General features: G+C 45.5%; 1 protein-coding gene and 1 long non-coding RNA gene across 9 annotated transcripts in view; one reads left to right on the top strand and one right to left on the bottom strand.

The window, feature by feature from the left end:
* Positions 1 to 3,078: 3,078 nt before the first annotated feature.
* Positions 3,079 to 4,890, bottom strand: LOC122910476. The gene is made up of 3 exons (XR_006385226.1): positions 4,817 to 4,890; positions 3,695 to 3,844; positions 3,079 to 3,567 (listed from the first exon to the last, which is right to left on the bottom strand). It is a non-coding gene; the product is annotated as an uncharacterized LOC122910476 (long non-coding RNA).
* Positions 4,891 to 5,902: 1,012 nt separating this feature from the next.
* Positions 5,903 to 22,653, top strand: part of MECOM (MDS1 and EVI1 complex locus) — a 547,090-nt gene continuing 530,339 nt past the window's right edge. For 7 of the 8 annotated variants that reach the window (XM_044251750.1, XM_044251742.1, XM_044251740.1 and 4 more), the window contains exon 1: positions 5,903 to 6,044. In XM_044251750.1, coding sequence (XP_044107685.1) covers positions 6,008 to 6,044 — 37 coding nt within the window. In that variant the 5' untranslated portion in view covers positions 5,903 to 6,007. Of the gene's footprint in view, positions 6,049 to 22,653 lie in introns of all 8 variants that reach the window. The other variant, XM_044251747.1, reaches the window with a different exon arrangement.

Here is a 22,653-nt window from a genome sequence, read left to right as displayed (position 1 = left end):
CCCGCGCTTCCCCGGGGCGCTCCAGCTGTTTCCCACCCCCACGCCCAGGCAGCTACTGTGCACAGCTGGAGCCCTAGGCAGCGGGCGCACCCGGAGCTGCGGCGGCCGGGGAAGCCAGGCGGGGGCGCCGCAGACTAGGCTGTGCGGGAGGAGACTGTTCTGAGCCGTAGAGGGCGGCCGGAGCGACGGGCGGGGGAGCGCGAGCTCCGCATCTGGTGCCAACCCGCGAGGCTCTGGCGCGGCCCCACATTCCCACACCGCGGGAGCGGCGGCTCGCTACCTGGGAGGCGGCGCGCATCACCCCAACCTGTGTTTCATAAACCCGTCGGGAAATGGTTCCCAGCCTCGAGGGCCAGTAATCAGGCCGACCTTCTTTCGGAAGAACGGCTGATTATAATCCCCGAGCTGGGCGAGGGCCTCGGGGACCTAGATTTAAGTCGACTATATAATATCATTATCATTATTATTATTAAAATCCAGCCACCCCGCCCCACCTTCCCGCCTATGCACTTCTGAAGTTGGAGGTGTGGGCTGTGGAACGACCAGAGGGCTGCAGCAGGATTGTAAAACCTAACGATTTGCTAAGAAATCGGGGCCGAAAAACACAATTTACAAAACGGCGAGTTTTACAAGGTAGAAAAAGTAACTGGGCAGAAAACGCACGGCCGCCGGACCCTCGCCGCGCGTGCTCGCAGGAGCGGGCTTGGCCGCGAACGCGCCTCTCTCCAGACTCGCCGCTGGGGCCGCGCGACGATTTCGCAGGAAGAGGAGGCTGCCTTGGAGCCTCCGACCCGGCGTCGGCGCATCTCCGAGAGGGCCACCAACAACGCCCTGAGCCCCCTGGAGTCGCCGGCGCCCCTTCCGAAGTCGCACTCTCCCTGCCCCTCGCCTGCCTCAGCCTGGCTCTCTGTCCTCGTCGGCGTTCGAAGCCCGCATTTCACCGCGAGCCTCCCTTTCGCGACAGAGCTCCGCGGACAGTTTAAAATTAACACCTTCACGCAGCCACTGCTGCGGGGATGTGCGCATTTCCCCCTGCGTCTGTGTACGCGTGTGTGTCTCCGAGAATGTCAGACTAAACGGACACTCTTAACATTTATTAGAACCTACGTATCCTGTCTCGAGGCTTATCGGGTTCGTCCAAACTTGTGTGTGTGTGTGTGTGTGTGTACGCGCGTGCGCGCGTGTCTCCACCCTCCTCTCGCCTCCCCACCCCCGCCCGTGCAGGGCGAAGTAGTCCTATATAGCGATGATAAATATCCCTGTTGATCACTTGATTGATTACCTCCCTGAAAGGTCACGCGGGCTCGCAGTAATTTCCTTTTGCCTAAGGCTCCCTTTTCACTTTTACTCCGGCACGACAGCTCCGAGTACACGGGATCTTTATTTTTTATTTTAACCCCTAAATGCAACCCCTCCCGAAAACAATGCAGACAAGAAAAATCGAATAAAATCAACTCGAGACCTTTTAGCTCACTCGCAGTCGCCTTCCCCATCTTGCTCCTTTCTTTCTTCTGCCCCCCGCCACTCCTACTGCGACCCCCTCTCCCCAACTCGAATGTATTCTAGACACTATTTAATAGATGAGTGTCTTGCAAGTAAACTCAGGCGTCCCTTGGGTCTGCATTTCATGTCTGTGACTCTCTCTTTCTCCCGTGGACTAAAAATTCGGATTTAAACCACTAGACAAGCTATTAATTTAGCTAGACTACCCAGGGTCCTGAACCCAATTAATTTCTAATAATTATAGCCCAAGGGGGCTAGATAGATCTCCCTGCCTCTTTCTTTTATTGCCACTCCACGCCACCGAGGTCAGCGTATAATAATAAAGTGTATATTTTGAAAGCGATCTCCAGAACAGTGAGTTATTGCAATGAATGAAAATTGTTTCCATTTTGGCTAATTGAGCCCGTGGCCGAAAGCTAGAGCTCTGAGACTAAATAAAGAGGACTGTTTCCTTTCAACATGAAGAAACCCCTGCCTAGCTCTGGTCACCCAGCGAGAGTTTAATTTCTTAACAGCCAACCTGAAACCCAGCGTTGGGTAAACAGTATTAATAATTGCATTACAATGATTAAATTAATCTTGCTGGTAGCCAGGAGAATATAGGTTGAATAGCAAGATGTAAAGTTCACTGCACAAAGACAATAGGCCAAGAAATACCTCCATAAAGAATTCAAACTTTCTTCCAAAGACACTGTGGGGCTGGTTCAATTATAATTCGAGGAAAGGAAAAGTTCCTGTTGCATGCAATGTATTAAAAATCAGTTCTTTGCCTTTTTTAGCATTTATTAAAGAAACATAGTTGGAGAAAGGGTATACTTCTCTTGTCCTCTTCCACGACCCTCTCCCTTTCAACTCCCATCTTGATCTCTCCACTTCTAAAAAAAAAAAAAAAAAAAAAAACCTCCAAAAAAATTTAAAAAGCCAACAAACCCCCCAAAACAAAATCTGACAGTAATAAAACAAGCAAATCCAGACAGCCCCTAAGCTCATCGACTTTCCAAGGAGGCACTTTTTCCAGGATGCTCGCTTCCGTTGGAGAAAACGCAAAAAACGTTGGTACCCATGCCCCTCGAGAAAACGAATTTCAGGAGGAGAGGGAGAGGTGAGTGGTGGGGAATCGGGCAGCGAGGGCAGCTCGGCCAACTTGTTGGAGGCCTCTTTTCTCTTGGGCGAGCGACAGCTTGGACGTCTCGTCCGAGGGTTTTAGGAATCCGAGGGGCCGCTGAACAGAAAATCACCTGCTCAGGTCTCACGGCTGAGACTTGGGACAGGTGGAACTGACGGGGTTCGTGTACTTGGAAGTGGGAACCCGCCCAGGTCCGCACGCAGGGGCCGCGGCGCTGCAGGCGGCGAGCGCAGTCCGCAGCTGCTGGGCGTTTGCTCCATCAGGTTAAACACACTTGAACTACCAACTTAGCTTTTTTATTAACATTCACCTAGCGCAGAAAGCAAATGAGAGAGAGGGAGGGAGGGAAAGAAGAGAGAGGAAAAGGAACCTAGCTTTCAGGTTTGAAAATAAAAGTGATGATGTTCTGAATACTTCGCTAAAAAAAAAAAAAAAACAAAAAACCAGTAGAAAGAATGATGCCTTGTCTATTCACAATGCTTTGGCCCTAGGGCACAGAGGAGTTTGTGTTTATTATTTCAGTTGGAAGAGGTTGGATTTGCTCGTGTTCCGAAACTCTTGGAAAGACCAGGCATTCGCAGTGGCGGCCGCGACCCCAGGGGACTTTAAAAACCAGAAGGGGAGGGTGCTTCGGCAGGGCTTCACCCTCGCGCCCTTCGCTCTCTAGAAAAGTTTAAAAGACAGGAGCTTTAAGTTTGGGGACTCCGATTTTATTTTCCTGAGTCTTTCATATCCGACCCAATTCCCTTCACAGCCCCCAGCCCACCCCTGGCCCAACACGTGGTTTGTAATTTCTCAGCAGAAGCAATCACCGCAGCTTCACATGTGGGTCTTCTATTTAATCCCGGGGTTGGTTCCATGGTACCTTCGTTTCTTAGAAAATTCTCTGGCACTCCTCTTAACCTCCTGTCCTCAAGTGGACCAGGATATAGAACCCCCTGGGGATAAGATGAAAAGAATTAATGAGAGCAGCAGAGGGAAGGAGAGTAATTCCTTTTATTATTTTTTTTTAAGCTTCCCGGGGCCGAGAAGGTGAAATGCAAAGTCCCAGGCAGATCCTCCTACTGTTCTGGGAGCTCTTCCTCCCTCTGGGGTCTCTTTCTTCTCTCCTAGCGGGCAAGGCCCTCGAGGTTCCGACAGACGGGAGGAGTCATGTCCTCAAGCGCAGCCTATCCGTCCTCTGGCCTGGGTGAGGGTCCTCAGGGAGTCCTTAAACTGATCAGAGGCAGCTTCTATGAACATCTTGCCAGACAGCCTAGTGTTTCTCTCCCTAGTGACTCTCTTACCTTTCTAAAGGTTCTCAATCCCCCACTTCTCTATTTTCCTTTGGGGACTTACTGGTCAGACTCCACCTAACCCAGGGGAGCCTGTGAACTCACATTCAAAAACCTCTGGGTAGCTACACTCAGAATGTTGAAGTGCCTGGTGATTTTGCACCCACCTCCGCTGTGTATGAGCACACTATACACTCTGGATGTACAGACCAACAGGAATTGTATTTGGACTGGCAAAAAAAGCAAAAAACAAAAACCAACAAACAAAAAACAAACAAAAAAACCAAACCCACCTGCCTGTTCAGTCTGGAGGGGATGACTTGTGTCCATATGGTGCTTACCAGAACCTTCTCTTTTGGAAGTTGTTTTACTCCTGCTCTGTGCAATTCCTTCCTTTGCTCCCTTTCTTTTCCTCACATTTCAACATTACACATCTGTCTCTCTTGGGACCTGTACTTAGTTCTCCAGGGACCTGTATCTTACATCCACATGCTCCCAGAATTACACAGCTCTGGAGAAAGACATGGTGGGCATCCTTAGCCAGGGTGATCCTTTGAATTTTTATTTCCTCAAACAGAGGTATTTTACAAGCCATTGGTGAATGCCCCTTAAGCTTGAACCTTGCTATTTGCTCAGGACATTCTCAGTGATCTTTCTCCCCCTCCCCTGCCTTTGCCAAACTCATGCCCAGGGCTTGCTTTTCTTTTCCTTTTCCTAGAACTGGAACATCAAGGATGTACTGTTGCAGCAAAGAGACTGAAAAGATTGTAATTTTCTTTTACGGTGTCTGGCAGGATTTGCAACAGATATTATTGGGGACATAAATACCTCATGGAAGGTATTGAACAAAACTGTTTAATGCAAGGAGGTTGTACCAAGAGAAAATCCATATGTAGTTGAAATTGATTCATACCTTGAACACAGCTGGCCCCTTTAGGATTTCCCCATTTCTATGTGCCCACTTCATCGGTAAATCCTGTAATTAAAGCAAATCTCAACAATGTATTTTTCAAGGGCGGGGGGAAGAATTTCCCCCCACCTTCTCTTTCTTTTGACCCCCAAAGGTTGTGGGTTTAAGCGAATGAGTGAAAATGGCTGGCTGGCTGAGCTGCAGCAACAGGAGATGGGGGCAGCCGTGGGGCAGGCCGGAAGGTGACAGCCGACCTCAGGGAAGCAGGAGGTCTTGGATGTTAAATGCCTGAGCCTGTCTGGACCTGGGAATCAAAGGTGATCATTACTGCTTGGTGGGAACAGACCACTGAAATGTTCCAAGGGTAGCTTCAAGCATTGGTATTATACCTAACATCGAGAAAGAAAGCAGTTACTTATTTAGCTTTCCACTCTGAAAGCACAAGCCAAGAGCTTCAGTAGCAGCAGGAGCGGCAGCAGATTTCCTGAAGTTCAGGATGATTCTTTCTCCCGGATCAGTTGTCAAAAGTCCTGTCCTTCTAGTTCTTTAGCATGGAAAAGATTTTAAAAGCCCCACTTCTTGCTTTCTCCGTGGATAGTATAAAAAATTTCCTGCAATTTATGGTGGGAAAAACAATAACAGTAACGATACAGGCTTATTGGTGATTCCAACATGAAATCAATCCTTTGCCCCGGTCGTTTTATTCCACCCCCCTCCCCCGCCCGCCTTATTTTGGGGCGAGGTGTCTGCTCCCCTCTGGCTCCCTGTGCTCGTTCCCCGCCCCCCGCCGCCCTCCCCGTGGCTCCCTTTCTCCGCCTCCTCAGCGATTGCCATCTGACAAGATCTCCAAATCAAAGTGATAAATCGCTCCAAACTTTTTTTGGCGGCGCTGAGATGTTGGAGGGGCGTCTAGCGCGCATGTGCGAAGGTGTCCGAACTGACAATGCTGGAGAGATAGCGAGTGTGGATTGAGAGAAAGAGAGAGAGGGAGGGAGAGAGAGTGAAAGAGGGAAAGACAGAGAGTGAGTGTGTTTAAGTGCGGGCGTGTGTGTGTGTGTGTGTGTGTGTGTGAGAGAGAGAGAGAGAGAGAGAGAGAGAAGCGAGGGAGGGAGCGAGAGGGAGAGCAAAAGAAGGAAAAGATCCAAGAAAAAAAAAACCCAACCACACACCAGCGGCTGCAGGACTGGGCACAGCATGAGATCCAAAGGCAGGGCAAGGAAACTGGCCACAAGTAGGTGCAATATCCCTTTTCTATTGGCTTTCCCCCTCCTCTGCCATCTTGCATATCTGTCTCCAGCGCTCCGGGAGGGAGCGCGCAGCTGCCTCTCGCGCCGGGGCCCGGGTGGAGGGCAGGCGCAATGCAGCCCCAGCAACCTGCCGGTCCCAGCCTTCGCGCCCGGCCGCCCGCGCTCTCGCTCTTGGTTTGGGCGCCAGAGGAGCCGGGGCAGCCCTTAGCCCCGCGCACCGACCAGCTGTGGCAACCCCGGGGTGGGGGTGGGGGTGGGGGCAGCCAAGACCCGGGTGGGAGGGAGAAGAGCGCGCGAGAGCAAGCGGGAAGGGGTGGGGTGGGGGGGGAAGAGGAGATGAGAGAATCTCCCCCTCCCCTCCCCTTCCCCCCAGGCGGAGGAGAGTTGCCTCTGGCCAACCAGCTAGCCCCGGGTATGGGAGGGGGAGCGGGGGATGGGGGGAGGCGGGCTGGAGATGGGAGCGTTTTCGAGCCTCGGTTTGTTTCTGGGGTTTGGGGTGGGTGGTAGGCTCGGAGGGAGCCACAGTGGCGGCGGCGGCGGGCAGCCGTGGTGGAGTTGGGAAAAGTTGCGAGGCGGCCGCTGGAAGTTGCGCGGGCTGGCGGGCTGCGCCGAGCTGCGGTTGCGGTAGTGGGCGCTGTGCGCTCGGCGGTGCTCTGCGGCGCGCGCCGCTCCGCGGGACGACTGGCGTGGGGAGTGGGGGAGATCAGAGTGGGGGCTGTAGTCGCCGCGTGTGTGGTGGTAGTGAGGCACGGGCAGTGCGGAGCCACCGCCTCCCCGGAGCCGAGGGCAGGTGAGGAGAGAAGAGGCCCGGCGAGCGCCTGGACAGTGAGGAGGGCAGGGCGCACAGCCAGCGGCTACGGCCGCCGAGAAGGGGGCCGAAAGGGCCTGCTCCCGCCTTCGAGCCCCAGGCTGGCCGGGCGCCGAGTGACCCCCAGGGGGCGGGCTGCCGGGACCTTAGGCCGCGGAGAGAGCACGGCAAAACCTCTCGTTCTTTTTCTGGATGCAGCTCGGGTCTCGGGTCACTAACCCTCCCCGGCGCCCCCTGCCTGCCCGGCATGGAGCGGCCTTGGTCACGCGGGACCAGGGAGATTGGGTTCAGGGCAGGGGCGGCAGGGTCCCCATCCCCCACTTTTCTCACAGAAGTGTTGGGGGACTTCGCCTGGAATTGTCCGCGGAGCCGACACAGTCCGGAAAGGCAGAAGCCTCGATCGGGACTGTAGGCGTTAGGGCTGTGTTTATCCAGACGCTTCTACCGCAAATGTAAGGGGACTAGGAGGTACCGAGACCCGGAGCAAACCCGAGCAGTCCAAAGCCCTCCTCGAGGTGTCAGCACGCGAGGCTGGAGCAGCCTCGGGAGGGGACAGGCCGCCGTTCGTTCTCCCACTTGCTGGAAAAACACAACAAAACACAACAAACTAATTGTTTTGCTTGTGGACCAGAGAAGAGAGAGTTGGGGGTGGGTAGGATGCTTCTCCCCAGTAAAATCCCCAATCCCCCCCACCCTTGCATATTAAAACCAAGTACGTCCCCACGCCTTCCAGCCTCCCAGGTCCCCACTGCAGTCTCGCGGAAGGCAGCAGCACCGCTGCGGGCTGGGTTTCTTTGGCAGTGGGAGTCCGAGGTCTAGCCCAGAGAGATGGTGTCATCGCAGGCTCCTTTCCAGTGCTTCGTCCAGTCCTCACTCAAGCACTCCTTCACTTCCCAGTACGTTTCCTTTCGCCCCCGTCTCAGGGATCAACCTAAATACAGGGCTCTTGGGCCATCAGTACATCTGTTTCTCTTTTGGATATTGTTCATTTCACTTAGTTGCGACACTGTCAAAGGGCGCCAGTAGAAGACCTTTTTTTTTTTTTTCCTGTTTTCTTTTAAATAAGACCGATGTCTTTATTTCCATCTGAGGAGGAATTAAATGTACATATGTTTGGAGGCCTGGGGGCTTCAATTCCGGCTAAAGGTTTGGAGTGTGTGTGTGTGTGTGTGTGTGTGTGCGCGCGCGCGCGAGGTTGGAGGGTGGGCGGATGAGAACGGTGTGGGGTGGGGGGGCGGGAAGCGTGGAGAGCCTATTTCAACCATGCCTAAATTGTGAAATGAAAGCCGAATGCTTTGCGCCTCATTGCCCGGTATCCGCCGAAGTGAAAGCAGAACACAAAACCCTTCGAATTTTGTTGAGGAACTTTTTCAACTCTATTAATTGCCAAGCTATACGCCATCCTATTAAAATATTCCCGCACGCACAGCCGGCTCAACATCCAGAAACTGAACCTCGTTTTCCGATCTGATGATACTTGTCATTCATTCAGTGGGAGACCCATTCTTTTTGTCTCTAACGTCTCCAAGGATGCCGCTGCCGCTTTCCGATAACTAGATAGGAACTCTCACCAACTTTCCTCGCTGAGCCTCAGGTTCTCGCTCGCGCTGCCCCAGCTGTTGCCACTGGGCAGCCTTTCTCAGGCAGAAGCATCAGTCACAATCTGAGTAATAAAGGAAATCACGTAAAAAGTAGGGATTTTTTGTATTTTAAAGCGCTATTTCCTTCCCCCTGCCGTAGTGCGTGAGTTCCCTTGAGCGTGGCGGAGATAGTCAGTGACCCCTTGCCGTGCAGTCCAGCGAAAACTTCGCCGCTCTCTCTGCACCGGTTTCTTTCTTTCTTTCTTTTTTTCTGGGTTAGAAAGAGACAGTGTGACCAGCATACCTTAAAAAACATACCTACATGTTTTTTTTTGTTTTTGTTTTTGTTTTGTTTTTAAATGCAATGTCAACATTGTAATGGAAACAGATCACAAAGGAACAGTAGTTTTCTGGATTTCTTGTTATTCTTTTTGTCTTTTGGAAATGTCTTTGGTGGCCAAGTCCTGTCCCGATCTTGGCTACAGTACAGGATCTCATGGACCCTGAAAGTACCCACTGAAGTTAAGCCCAAATGAATGTACAACCCATGTTCCAACTTATAGGGCTTGTTTTTTCTTTTTCTCTTTCTTTCTTTCTTTTTTTTACACAATAGTTGAAACCAATAAATTCGTTGCAAATCATTTGGGAGGGATAAACCTTTTGATTAAAAATAAAAAGAAGGGAAAAGCAAGAAGATTGACAGTCATAAAAGCCCTCCCATCTTTAAGGAAAAAAAAAACCTAAAAGCCAAGCGAACGCTGGCAGCTCCGGGAGGCTTCCCAGCGGTTTTTTGGGGCAGCAGCTAAGTGAGCACCTGGACGGTGCCAGGATTGCCAGTTGCAACTTTTTTCTCCTGGTGATGGGAAAGAAGTCAGGTTGGGTTTGCCCAGCCTGTCTACAACGGAAACACGGAAGCAACCCCCACCCCACTTCCCTAAAGTGACACTGGGCAGGGTTTCAATCACAGCACTGAAGGAGTTGCAACGTGTAACCCCCTTAGCTACTGGCCCCCCAGAAGTCTCGTAAAGACCCAGAAGGCGATGCGATTAGCAAGACCCCCGAGAGAGGGGCACTTGTTACTTGTACACTTGATCTTTGTCTCAAAAGAGTCTCTTAAATAGGTAAGGAAGATGACGACCCTCCTTCACGTGCTTAAAACTCCTCACCTTAGCAGCCCAGTACCTAACAAAGGAAATGTGCACCCAGTTTCCAGCCTGCATTTCCCGTATGCCCACCCATTTGTGTTTTTCCTCCATAGTTAAAAAAGAAAGGATTTAAATACAGGGCTTTGTTTAAAAAAAAAACACATTTTACTTGTTTATTTCAGACTACTTTTGAGGAGGAAAAACGCTCACCCATCGGAGGCTGAGGCCCCTTCTAGGAAGGTGGTTTATCTGCCATTACTTGACCATTACCCTGGCTTAGGGCTTCTTTATTGCATTTGGCACTTGGAGCGCACTATTCCTGCAGCATTTCGATGTGTTTCGCCAAAAAAAAAATGTTTAGGAGAAGGTTAATAACGCTTTTCATCCCTCCCCATCCTAAACACTGTGGAAGGGTACACGGTTCATTAGCTGCAGAGGCAGGAAGGCTGGAAAGAAAGGCTCCTTTTTCAGGTTTTTATTTGTAGGGGCTGAGAATTTGCAGGTCTTGGCGATGATGTACGTGTGAGTGTGTGCATAAGTGTGCGTGAGTGAGTCCTTGCGGGGTGGCCCAATTCACAGGTTTTCTGAGCGGAGGCCTCCTTCTATTACCCGGGGCCAGGCCTCCTCTGCCGACAGACATTCAACATGTAGGTCGCTTATCGAATAGAAATTAATGCGTCATCCTAAGAAAATTTTGCTTCCTTCTTCTCTTTTATAAAGTTGAAGGTAGTAGCTCTGTAAGCAGTTTCCCTTTAAATATCTTGTTATTTGGAAGTTTGTTTTATTTCATTTTTGGAATTTGGGGCCAGGTTATTGCTACAGACGTGACCTGGGGCAGGGAGTACAAGGTTGGGGACCCCCCAGGGCAAGAAGGGCAAAGGAGGGCAAGAGAGAGGCGACTTGTTACCCTCGGCACATCTAGCTCGGTCTGGTCCCCTCTCCGTTTCACCTCTGCTGGAAGCGGGGCCCTGAAGTGGAGAAACTTGACTTGTCACCTTCTGGCCGATGGCTCTCACCCCTGTTCCTGAGGAACTCAGCTCCTAGAAGAGCCCTAGTTCCAAGAGCTCAGTCCAGCCTCCCACCCCTCGTCTCAAAACTGTCACAGGCAGTGGAAGTGGGCTCTCTTGAGAAGTGGGGAGTGGAGCTGGGGAGGCCCTAGTAGGAGCTTGGCTGTGGCCGCCCCCTAGGACCCCCACACGTCCCACCCCAGCTGCTCAGTTCCTGGCTGTCAAGCTTAGGCCAGATCTTCCCTCTCCAGGCTCAGAGGTGCTGCGTGCCTGGCACCCTGCTTCTCGTAGAGCATGGTTTGCACTGACGGTATACACGCACAAGCACACACACACACACACGCACCCCTCTCTCTCCCACAGAAACACAGGCTCACATATCCGGGGTTAAGGAACACTCAAGTGAGGAGGGCAGGCACACCTTCATTCACTCAACAGGGCATGGGGAGAGAGGGGCTAGGGGGAGACCAGGGGGGAGACCGGGAGTTGGGGGAGCAGGATAATGATGCCAGGCACATTTTTCTGAAGTGGTGGTTAACCCTTCCTTGGCTGGAAGCCTCTGCTTCAGGCACTTTCTAAAAAGGTCGGTGGGGTCTGCTTTTCTTTTCATCTGGGCAGCCCAGGATGAATCATTAGTTCCCTCCCTACCCCAGTTGCCACAGTCCTTTTTCTAAAATTAGATTTCCCCCTTCCCACTCTTCTGGCCTTCTGAGTTTACCAGAGAATTCTCAAGGAAATTGGCTGTGTAGTGAGAACAAGTGTGAGGAAGGGGCTAAAAAAGGAGACAAACAAATGGAGCAGAAAACAAGAGAGAGAGAAAGGAAGACAGAAGCAGTGCGTCTCCTTCCAGATCTCCTGTTTGCACACAGACTGGTATTATATTTTTTCCCCCAGTAAATGAAAAAAGTATAATCCTTGTTAATTATCCTTGCTTACATGCCATACAAGAAACTTCAGAGATGTTTCTACATAAGGAAGAAACTGTTTACAAAACTCTTTCAAAAGTGTGACATATCGCTCTAGTTCAGCACGAAAAAGCTAAACACACTTGCCCTCCTTTGAAGTGCCTTGGCCAGGGCAGCAAATTCGAGTGCGGTTCAGATATTGCTGTGGGTATAACTAATGGCCTCTACCTATTTAGCTCAAGTGGGAGGAGAGAAAGGCCTGAATTCCTTGTCCAGTGGGTCCCTCTGGAGACTGGGTTCTGGCTCCTGGCCAGTTCTGTACAATGTCAACATTGAATATTTGAATTCCCAGACTCTATTTAACAAGTTTCTAAATAAATAAACTCATTGTGTGTCTGTGTTTAAAATTATTTCACCTCTTTCATAAAAGCTATAGCATCTTATTACATTGGGCTCGCAAGTTGATTTTTTAAAAAAGTAAACAAACAAACAGAGCTTAAGGCATTTTAGTAGGCAGGCCTTCACCATATGTATGTTTTGTAAAGATATTCTCTCCCTTGTGTAGGCACTATTTCGATGGATCTTGGGCTGTTCTGTGTCCTGTGATAGCGAAATGTAGTAAAAAGCCAAGCTAAATTCAGAAAGTCAGTGAAATGTTCATCACATGAATAGGGAGGCCTGAATGTGTAACTGTAGTGTCTTTAGATATTTGAAAATTTTGTTTGCTGGGTCCTACAGGGGATATGTCCTAAATGGATATCTGTAGACTCTCCAGTCCGCAGGTATGGGTAGGTCTAGAGCTCTGCCCAGATGATGTTTTGTTTCCGAGCATTTTTTCTTTATGCGTGTCTGTCTTTGTAAGTTGGAAAGGGTAGATACACAAATGCTATCCTCATATTTCAGTTTGATTTTGAAAAGGACTACGTGATTTCTATGTTTTTAACTAATCTCTTAGTATTTGAACATCCACAGCGTTTTAACGAAGGTAGGAACATACTTGTTCTAAGGAGTACATACTTAATAATAACAATAAAAAAAAAGGCAAGTTCTAGTCCTCTTGGAAGTGTGGACCCCATCTGGAGTTGTTAGGAAAGAAAGTGGAATTCACTGTAATTTATGTGTATAAAGTACAACATTATTAAAAAGAATGGGATTTGAAAGGGCACATAGCAAAACCCATAACAGTTAGCTGGTAACATGGAGAGCTCAAAGCCAAGGAAAAAATACCACCAACCCGTGCAAACCCTAAAATAGATTACAATGACCTCAGCCATTTTCATTTTCAAAAATAATAGCCATGATTAAAATGGGGGGAGTGTTTTAGTTGGAACCATACTCTTCTGCATTATTATAAAAGCTGTTTTGTGGTTAAGGAACTGTTTCATTATAGAAAAAAAAAAAGCAAGTGAATTTTTAATCAAATGCCCGACTCTTCAAAAGCTCTTATTCTTGAATGACTTTTTATTTTAATTTTAGTTGTTATTCTTATTCATTAACAAACATGCTTTTGGCTTGTATATTCAGCCAAATCCTTGACTACTAACTTTTATGACAAATCTGAGAAGAAATGTTATTTAGAAGAGATTTTGCTAATCCCCTTAGTAAATACCTGCCTAGAGGTCATTGACTATATATAACAGGAGGAACCAAGGCTTTCTTAACCTCATTCAAGAACTTGCCTAAAGGAATTAATTTTGTATGTTAGAGTTGTTCAGATTATGACATTTGTGAAAGTCCTTGAATATAGCCCTTGGTCGGCTCCAGCGATAGGCAGGCTTCTGGCACAAATATCAGTGTCATCTCTCCATGTACAGGGACAAGCCCCATTTCCTTTTTCTGGAACTTTGCACTCAGGCTCCTCAGAGTTTGAATCTGGGTGTGGTCCCTTACTGAAGAGCCAGGGCATCTTCAAGTGCCTCTGAAATGTACCTTTCTTTTAAAGTGGGAGTAATAATACCACCCATCTTGGGCTGCTGTGAGGGTTAACTGGATGATGTATGCAAAGTACTTAGGTCAAAAGCCATTCCCTAACACATTTTTCATTTTCCTTCTAATATATCATTTAAATTTTCTGAAGAGGAATTTTTTAGACACATTTCCCTCCACTCTATTTTTTATAGTCTCATTTTTAGAAGCATTTGCATGTATAAAGTAAGCATTTTGTCTCTCTTCTCAATAAATCATGCCCTGAGGATAAAGTTGGGCACATTAAAGCTGTATACTGAGCCAAAATAGTCAGTAAATTTATTCTGAAAACTGGAGAATCTTTCTTCCTGGGGAGGGGGACCCTGGGTAAATAAAGTGGTTGAAATTTTAACCTTGCTTCACTGATTGTGTCGTTGTATGCACACAGCCTAAATTTAGTTGTGCATACTCTCCCATTGTCATTAGATCGTAATCCCCGTGGACGAACATTTCATTTTTAATGGAATGAGTTTTTTAAAAATTTAATGGTGTTAAAAAAAATTTATTTCTTTATTTGAGAGAGAGAGAGTGCATATGCAGGAGCAAGGTGAGGGGCAAAGAAAGGGAAAGAGAATCTCAAACAGACTACAAGCCAAGTGTGGAGCCAGAAAAGGGCTTGATCCCACAACCCTGAGATCATGACCTGAGTTGAAACCAAGAGTCAGACGCTCAACCGACTGAGCCACCCTGGCGCCCCAGTGGAATGAGTTTTGTAAGTCACCTTTTACCATCCTAGCTGAGTTATTCTTCTCTAAATCACGAGAATGGACTAGAGCAGAGCTTGTAAACTCAAATGCCTATAGGATTTGGCAGGCAAGATAAACGAATGAAGCAAAGTGGGTATAAGCACTAAACCATCTTCTAGTTTATTTGTATTTTTGACACCCAGCCTTGTATTCTAGAACAAGAAGGAGTAGTGGGGGACTGAGCTCAAGCCTTCTCTAAAGGAGGCAGCTGCTGCTCAGTTCTAGTTTGCTCCTGCCGTTTGCATAGGGGGCCCAGTGCTGCTAGGTCTCCAATTTTTAAGAGAAGACTTATATCTGGGTTATTATTTAAATTTTCTCTATTTTAAAGTGTTGACTAGGCTCAAGAAAAAATCATCAACAAGCAACATTTTGCAGACCCAATGAAACACCTCTGTCTGCTCTGTATAGGTCATGGGCCCTGGGTTTGCAACGTCTGGATTAGAGAACTTCCAAGGGTCCTTCAAAGTTCCAACATTTTACGATATCCACAAGGCTTCCTGAATATTATCTTGTGTTTTTAAGATCTTTATCTTCCTCCTCCAACCCAAAGTTAATGTGTGTGTGTGTGTGTGTGTGTGTGTGTGTGTGTATATGTTTTGATAGGTGGAAGTACTTATTACAGAATCTGATATCTGGCCATTTATCTGGAAAAAAAGTCTTTCACGGCCATGTTGTGTCTTTCTTTCCCTCCATGCCGCTTTATCATTAATTGGCTTAAGAAAATAAACTGAAGAACTCACTACCCCTCTGCTAGCCACTGGCCACCGTTCTTTCTTATTTCTCACTCAACCCAATTCTCTGATTTGTGGGCTGGGGGTTGGGCAGTAAATCATTAGGAGATAGTTTTCTGTGGTTTTCCACAGTGGGAGAAGTAATTTGGCTACTGTGGGAGGAAAAGTTCATCCCTGCCCCATAGCAGGGTCCAGATGTCCCAGCCTGCACATGTGTAACTGAAGAACCCAACTGATTTTTAAGACATGAGCCTCAGATGAAAAAATTAGTTTTCTTTTTTTTAAGATTTTATCTATCTATCTACCTATCTATTTATTTATTTGTCAGAGAGGGGTTAGAGAGAATAAGTAGGGGGAGAGGCAGCAGACTCTCACTAAGCAGGAAACCCAATGTGGGACTCGATTCCAGGACCCTGAGATCATAACCTGAGCGGAAGGCAGAGGCTTAACCCACAGAGCCACCCAGGTGCCCTGAAGAAATTAGTTTTCAAGGGATGACTGTATTATTTGACAAGAGTGGCTCTCCTTGCAGGAAGGTTTGTGTATATTCAGGGAATATTTGAAAGTTAACACACATTGTTCTGTTTATTATCCTGGGCCGTATTTCCAGCAGAAGTGGTAGGTTAATAATAGGCAAAATTAAGTCCTGAGGACTAACTAGTCCTCACTAATTAGATAGGGTGATAGAATACCAATGCAGGGGATTCTCCCAGTTAAGTGTAGGCTGAGCACTATATACTAGGTAAATTAGTACTCTAGTCAAGGAACTGGTCAACAAATACTTGTTACTTTCAGTTAACATTGTGGGAAAAATCATCATATAATGCAGTGTTTGCACAGGAATCTCTAGAGTAGTGATAAGCCATGCCTATAGGCATTATCGGTGGGTTATCCGATAACATAGCTCCCATTTTTATACCTGACACTGAAATATAAATTTCTTAGCCTGGTTTAGGAGGGCCTCCCCACTCTTGAGTCAGAAGAATGTGGTGATTCTGAGCCCAAGTACTGACTTATATGGACCTGAGTGGGAATCCTGACTCCACCGTTTACTAGGTGGGTAAAATGAAGGTGAGCCACTAAAAGTACTTATGTCATGGGAGGATTTGATAAACTTATGCACGTGAAGTGTCTGAAATACAGTAGGAGCTCAATACATGTTCGTTATTATTTTATTAACTTTTCGGTCATATTTATCTCCCTACCCAAGACTGGTCTATTCAGCCTAACTGGTTTGCTCATTCTGCTCCTCCCCTCCCTTGCTTGCCCAACCTTTTGCTTCCATCTTCCAACTTCTGGCCACACTATTGCCTTAATCTCTAAATCTACCCAGATAGTACTTTGACCTTCAAAATCTAATTCCTTCCTTAGGAGTTAGTGTAAACCCTCCCCTCTTCATGAGATTCATTCCTCCTCATCACTCCTGGAGATGTGATTTCTCTATGTCTTTTTATTCCAATAACATAGAATTATTTTCACCTACCATCATTTTGGCATTTTATTATAAAATCCTTATTTTCACTATATATAGACATAGATATCTTATTTTTCTAGCTAAGTCATATAACTCCTGGAGAGTCCATTTCTCTTTTGTATAGTGCCCAGTTGTGGCAGATATTGGTACAATTGGGTGATGGTGGTTAGTGGTGGGCTTTGGTAGATTATGTGAACCTCTTCAATTTCTTTGCCTGTAAAACCTGCATAGTCAGGTAATGTCAGCACTAGGACTCTGGGATATCTGACACTTTAATTGCGTACTAAATTCACAATTGGCCTTATTTTGACAGTGATAAACCACTTGGAAAGCACATTTGGAAAGTAGAGAATTATTCCTAATTTTCACCAAGAATGCTCCTCATTTGCCAGTGCAGGTATAACCCATGGTTTCTTACTTAAATTACAAATTGTTATTGATCTACACTTGATCTTAAGGTTGATGGAAACTCTGTAATGGACTGGATTCTGGAGACCGTCAGTGGAGTCAAGATAGAGATGGTGAAGTGTTTTGTGAACTCACGTATTTCCCAGGGATTTGGGAGTAGTCAGCTTTACAGAAGTCATCAAATGCTGAGTTTTTATATAAATGGTAACCCCAATATAGGCAATATTAAAATAGATCAAAGCAACATGAATTTTGCTCCATATTTTAATATACACTTACGATTAAGGCTCTGGAACAATTTAAGGCTGACAGATAATGATGTTGCATTGAATTTTGTTTTGCTCATTAAATTAACCCCACTCATCCAATGGAGTCCCCTTAATTAATTAATTCCTTTTTAAAGATTTATTTATATATTTGGGTGGGGAGAGGTAGAGGAAGGGACATAGGGAAAGAATTCTCAAGCAGACTCTCTGCTAAGTGCAGAGCCCAAAGTGGGGCTCAATCTCAGGACCCATGAGATCATGACCTGAGCTGAAACCCAGAGTCAGAGGCTTAACTGACTGAGTTACCTTGGCACCCTGGAGTTCCTGGAGTTCCCTTAATTTAAATGACTTCTTCTCCACCCCTCCCCCACCCCCATACCCCATTTTTCACTTCCATAACCCCATTTCACAAATCCCTTATCTTCATGTACCTTCATGGAGAAAATAGGACTCTTAGTGTCTTGGACAAGGTCCTCAAGTCCTGAACAGTTACAGAGTTTCCCTACCCAAGATCAGCCAGGTGTGACTTTTTATCCTATTCTTAGGATTGTCCTTAAGGCATTGGGAGTCTCTTTAAGTGAGGGCAGAGATGAAAAACTACGGATTTTATACTTTGGTGCTGATTATAGACTTTACCTTGACAGGAACTATGAAATTAAGTAGTAATAAAATGTTTCATGATAAGATGATACTAAAAATGAATGGAGGGATGAAACAACTCTCTTGGTTTCTGCTAGAATCAGGGTTTGTGACCTTTTGGATTTCTGACATTTGCCAGAATCTGATGGAAGGTATGGAGCGTCTCTCCAGAAAATGCAAATACACATAGACATTTTCACATAATTTCAATGGTGCATGGACTTCTAAATTCCAACTATAGATATTACAGAGGTCTGCCTACATGTTCAGACTTGATTCACCCTCTGATGTTTTGTATATAATGTCCTAAACTCTTAATCAAACTCTTTTTTCATTATTTTAAGAACATTTTTTTCTGATTATAAAATTTATACAGACTTCTGACAATAAAAAACTACAAGACTCTATCACCTAAAAAATGAAAGTCCTCTGTGGTCCATGTTCTTGTCACAGTGTCTGCAGATGACTGCTATTCATCATTTAGTGTATAATGTCCTGTAGATTTCCCTCTTATGCATCTTTTAGTATATGCACGTGTGTAGATTTATAATTTTTTAGAGCAACTTTCATTTTTCTTTTTTAAGACTTAACAATATACCTTGAACCTTTCCCCCATCCATATGTATCAACCTAACACATTCCTTTAAAGGCAGCAGATCTACCGTTGTTTGGATGTCACACATCTGATTGAGCCAGTCCCCTATGGATGATGCGTGGGGCATTTCCAGTTTTCAGAACAGAACAGAACAGAGCAGACAGAGGAGTTCTCCAAACCAGGACTGTAAGGGAAAATGAAAGTGAAGTATACAATTAAAGGAAGCTCACAGTTCAGGGTGAAGTGTGCTGGCCTCTGAACCATGGGCACAGCAGGGCTTTGGGAAGGTCATAGAGGGTTGCCTCACCCTGTGGGGACAGATCAGATTTCCAAGCATCGTTATCCCCCGAGGGACCAAGGGTCGAACTCTAGAGCTGAGGTAGATTTTTGTAAGATCCACTGTCATATATCTGTGATATTCCAAGCTTATTGGATTGTTCTGGACCTCATACTCATGCCCCCACTCCCATTTTTCTCTTGCTGTTTAGAATCCGTTGTAGTTGAAATCAATCTGCGTAACTCTAACTGGATAAGGATAAGGGTTTCAAGCCTCAAGTTTTCTTTCTTCTTCTTTTTTTTAATTATAATTTCTTTGTTTGCCTGGTCCATTGTTATCACACTGCCTTATCCTTTTATATCCACCTTAAGATCTGATGGGACTACACAAATGCAGAAAGTTATCTGAAGCCAATAAAAAATTTTTGATGTTCTTGAAAAAATATTACCCACAATAATTTCTAACCTACGAATTGGAAAGACCATTTTTGTAGGAAAATGTGTTTCACTGGGTAACCAGGCTATGGGAAAACTTTTATAATGGAAACTATCTCTTACTTTTAACTATAGCATCAAAAATATGACAGTATAATGTTACACACTAAAGCCCATCAGATGCAAAATTCCAGTTTTTGATTATAAGTTATAAACCAGGATAGAGAGACTTCTGAAAAGTGGTTTTCTTTGGCAATGATGTTGTTGATTAAAATATAAAAAATTCAGAAAAAAATTAGTTCAGCTCATTCCTTTACACAGAAGGTTACAAAAATGGAATAGCTGGGTTTTGGCTCTAGTGGGAACAACTTTGCTTATTAAAGCTCATTGGACTATATTAGATTAAAAACATACTAGACATTTTAGATTGGATTTGAAAAGGTACCATTCAAGGAATTAAAATTAAGTCACATAAATCCTTTTAAGAATTAATTTACTTTGCAATTTTGATTCCTTGGAGTACAGTATATGTTCCAAATTCATGTATTTTTTCTTGAGTGCATAAAGGTTGTTCCATGGGGCATTACTCTTGTTAACATTTTCAAAGCGTATTTTAGCTGAGATCAATCAAATCGAGTCAATAAATGGTTATTGAGTGCCTAGTATATATAAGGCATGATGAACAAAATCCTAGAAACACTCGCCTTCCTGAAAATATTGACATATACCCATGACAGTAGTTTATTAACTGAGACGAAGATCACTCTGTACCTGTAGCTGGTTATCAATGACTTCAGAGAGTAGTTCCATGAGCTTGGAATACTGAATCCTGTGCCTGACTTTTCAAATATTTTGTTAACATTGTGAAGTCATACACCCACCCATCTGGGTGTTTGGGGTCTTCCATTTGAAAATAATACCGTACTCCATTTCTCTTAATACCTGTCAGATGTGGAGGTCATTGCCTGCTCCACTTGGGTGTTAATGCTGAGATGGTTTTCATTCGAGATACTTGAAAACAAAATCAGACTCTTTTTAAATGCTTGCTGTGACTATCACCCACCCATTCACTCAACAGCTATTTACTGAACACCTATAATTCTAAGCAATGGGAGGGTGGCTGTACACACTCAGATAAGGCCATTGCTCACAAGGAGATCCCATTCTGGGAGAAAGAAATGTACATGGTCATGAACTTCCACATGCTGACTTCTGGTATGAAGAACTAAAGCAAGGTGACTTGCTAGAGATGACACATAGGATGGGCAGAGAAGACTTTCTGAACAGAGAGCTAAGTGAGGAGAACATCTATTAAGTGTTTGAGGTGTAGTACGTGAAAACTTAGAGAATGGCACGCATTCTCTTCTCATTCTCTACCCTAGAGCAGAGCAGATAAGGTCTATCAGTATTATATTTTGCTTCATTTTGCTTCATTTTGTCAAATGCACTTGTAGTTACTACATGGAGTTTCGTGTTTGATCTGCAAACCCTAGGCTAGTGACAGCATTAGAAGGGCACAGGAGGTTTCTGGACTCATAATTCAATTCATTTAAACAAATATTTATGACGATATATTCAGCAGCCTGTGCTGGACACTGAGTATACAAAGATGAATGACTATGTGTCTTGAGGAGCTCATAGTCTACTAGGGGAGACAGACGTGTGAATAGATGGTGTCAGCCCAGTAGGGTACTGGCAAGTGCAAGGCAAACAGCCTTATTCCTGTTGAATCACAATGATCTGGATGGTAGCACATGACCAGGGGCATACCTTCATTTCATATCTCTCCTTGCAAAAAATTCTTTAACCTGTATGCCTCAAAGCTCAGAACAAAATTCTTGTTTCAAACTTGAGAGTTAAATTTTGCAGGTGTTAAGTGCATGTTAAGGCATATTTAGAAATTTATTTCAAATGCCTCATTTGAAAGAAATTTATATATTACAAGGGCAATGAGCTGGTTCTTCACAGGTCCACACATCATATTTGCCTGTGGTTAGGGGAAAGCCGATGCCAATGGCTGAGTAAGATACTGGGCATACTAGGAGTGTATGCCCCATAGACTTTGGTCTGCAGATGGGCAAATTATTCTTCCTGTGCTTACCAGTCTTAGTGGTTGTTCTCCCTTGTACAGTGAGAGGAAACTCTCTCCTCACAGTTCAAGAAGTTCACAAAGAGTTTCTTCTTTTTGCCACTTGTAGCTCTGTCTGAGACCAAAGATTGGATCACAATGCCCAGACAGAAGGTACATCCCACTTTTAGGCTTAGTTTTTTTTTTTTTTTTTTTTTAATCTTGTACCAGATAGTGCTTCTCAAAGACCGACATGAACTCAGAGAAGTGGCTTGTGTCTCAGGCTGGCATGTGATTTTTGTTGTCTGTAAGACAGAAATAAGAATAAAAAGTGTTGCCCTTTCTTCCAGTTCTCTTTGCCAACCATCTTGCTGTGCCGGGTGTATGTGTCCAAGCCAATGTTCCAGCCACTAGGCTTGGCACAGAAATCAGTGCATCCAACATCATTACTGCTGGGCACAGTTTGAAATCCTGGGCACACCCCCTCCACCCCATTTGCCTAAATGCTTAAGATGCTAGTGACGTCAGCACCTTATTGATAATGTTGCAATATTAAAACACCAGCAGAGGTGTTGTTTGGCCCACGAAACAGTATTGTATCTTTGTTTCTCTGACCTAAAAATACTGGGTAGGTGGATCTGAAGAGGATGGGAAATGTCAAGGTAAAAAGCATTATGCATCGAGGGCTTTCAAAGGACCTCATGATCTCTGTATCACATCTCTCTTCCTGTCCTTCAGTGATAGCAATCTCCGTCACCAAGGCTTTACCCTCAAGAAAGGATATACTCTGATACCTAATACAATGAGCTGCATCTTAGGAAACCTTTCAAGGGAATCGGTGGCATTGGCTGGGACTGGTAGCCTGCTACCAGGATGTGTGGAAAGCTACCACTGGATTGTCCCCAGCACAAGTTAACCTTTCATTATGTAGACTTGACTATCAGTCTCAACTTTCCCAAGGGGAAATGTTCTGTAGCCTTGTAAGCCCTATCTACTTTGAAGATAGACTCTTGTTTTTTCCTTAGGTGCGATCATCTCAAAAATTCGGTATATCTTGGGCTCCATCAACATGTCTTCTGGGGGATGATGCTGCCTGAGGACTCAGGACACAGTCTGAGTCCCTACTTTGCTATTTATTAACCTGGTGTCCTTGGGCAGGGCACGAACCCTCTGAACTCAACACCCTCAAGTATAAGATAGGAACAATAACAACGTCTCTTTTGACTTCCTCCAGACTGGTGATGTTAAAGTAAGATGACATATGTGTAACCTTTTATAAGCTGTAAACAGCTGTGTAAATTTAATGTGCTATCGAAAGTTCTAGAAGTGACAGAATATTAAAAATGCTCGGGAGATTGTAGATTCTGGAGCCACATTGTTTCGGCTGAAGACTTGGCTCTCCTACTGCCTTGCTGTGTCATGATGGACAAGCTCCTTAGCCTCTCTGTGCCTCAGTTTCTTTGTAGAATAAAGTTAAGTTATAGTAACAGCAATAAGTAATCGTACTAATCAATGTTATCAAGTGTTCATACATTATCAAGGTTA

The sequence above is a fragment of the Neovison vison genome, chromosome 6 (assembly GCF_020171115.1).
Source record: "Neovison vison isolate M4711 chromosome 6, ASM_NN_V1, whole genome shotgun sequence".
In the NCBI taxonomy this organism is placed as follows: Eukaryota; Metazoa; Chordata; class Mammalia; order Carnivora; family Mustelidae; genus Neogale; species Neogale vison.
The sequence above is the reverse complement of the archived record's forward strand: the minus strand, read 5'-3'. Positions and strand labels throughout refer to the sequence as shown.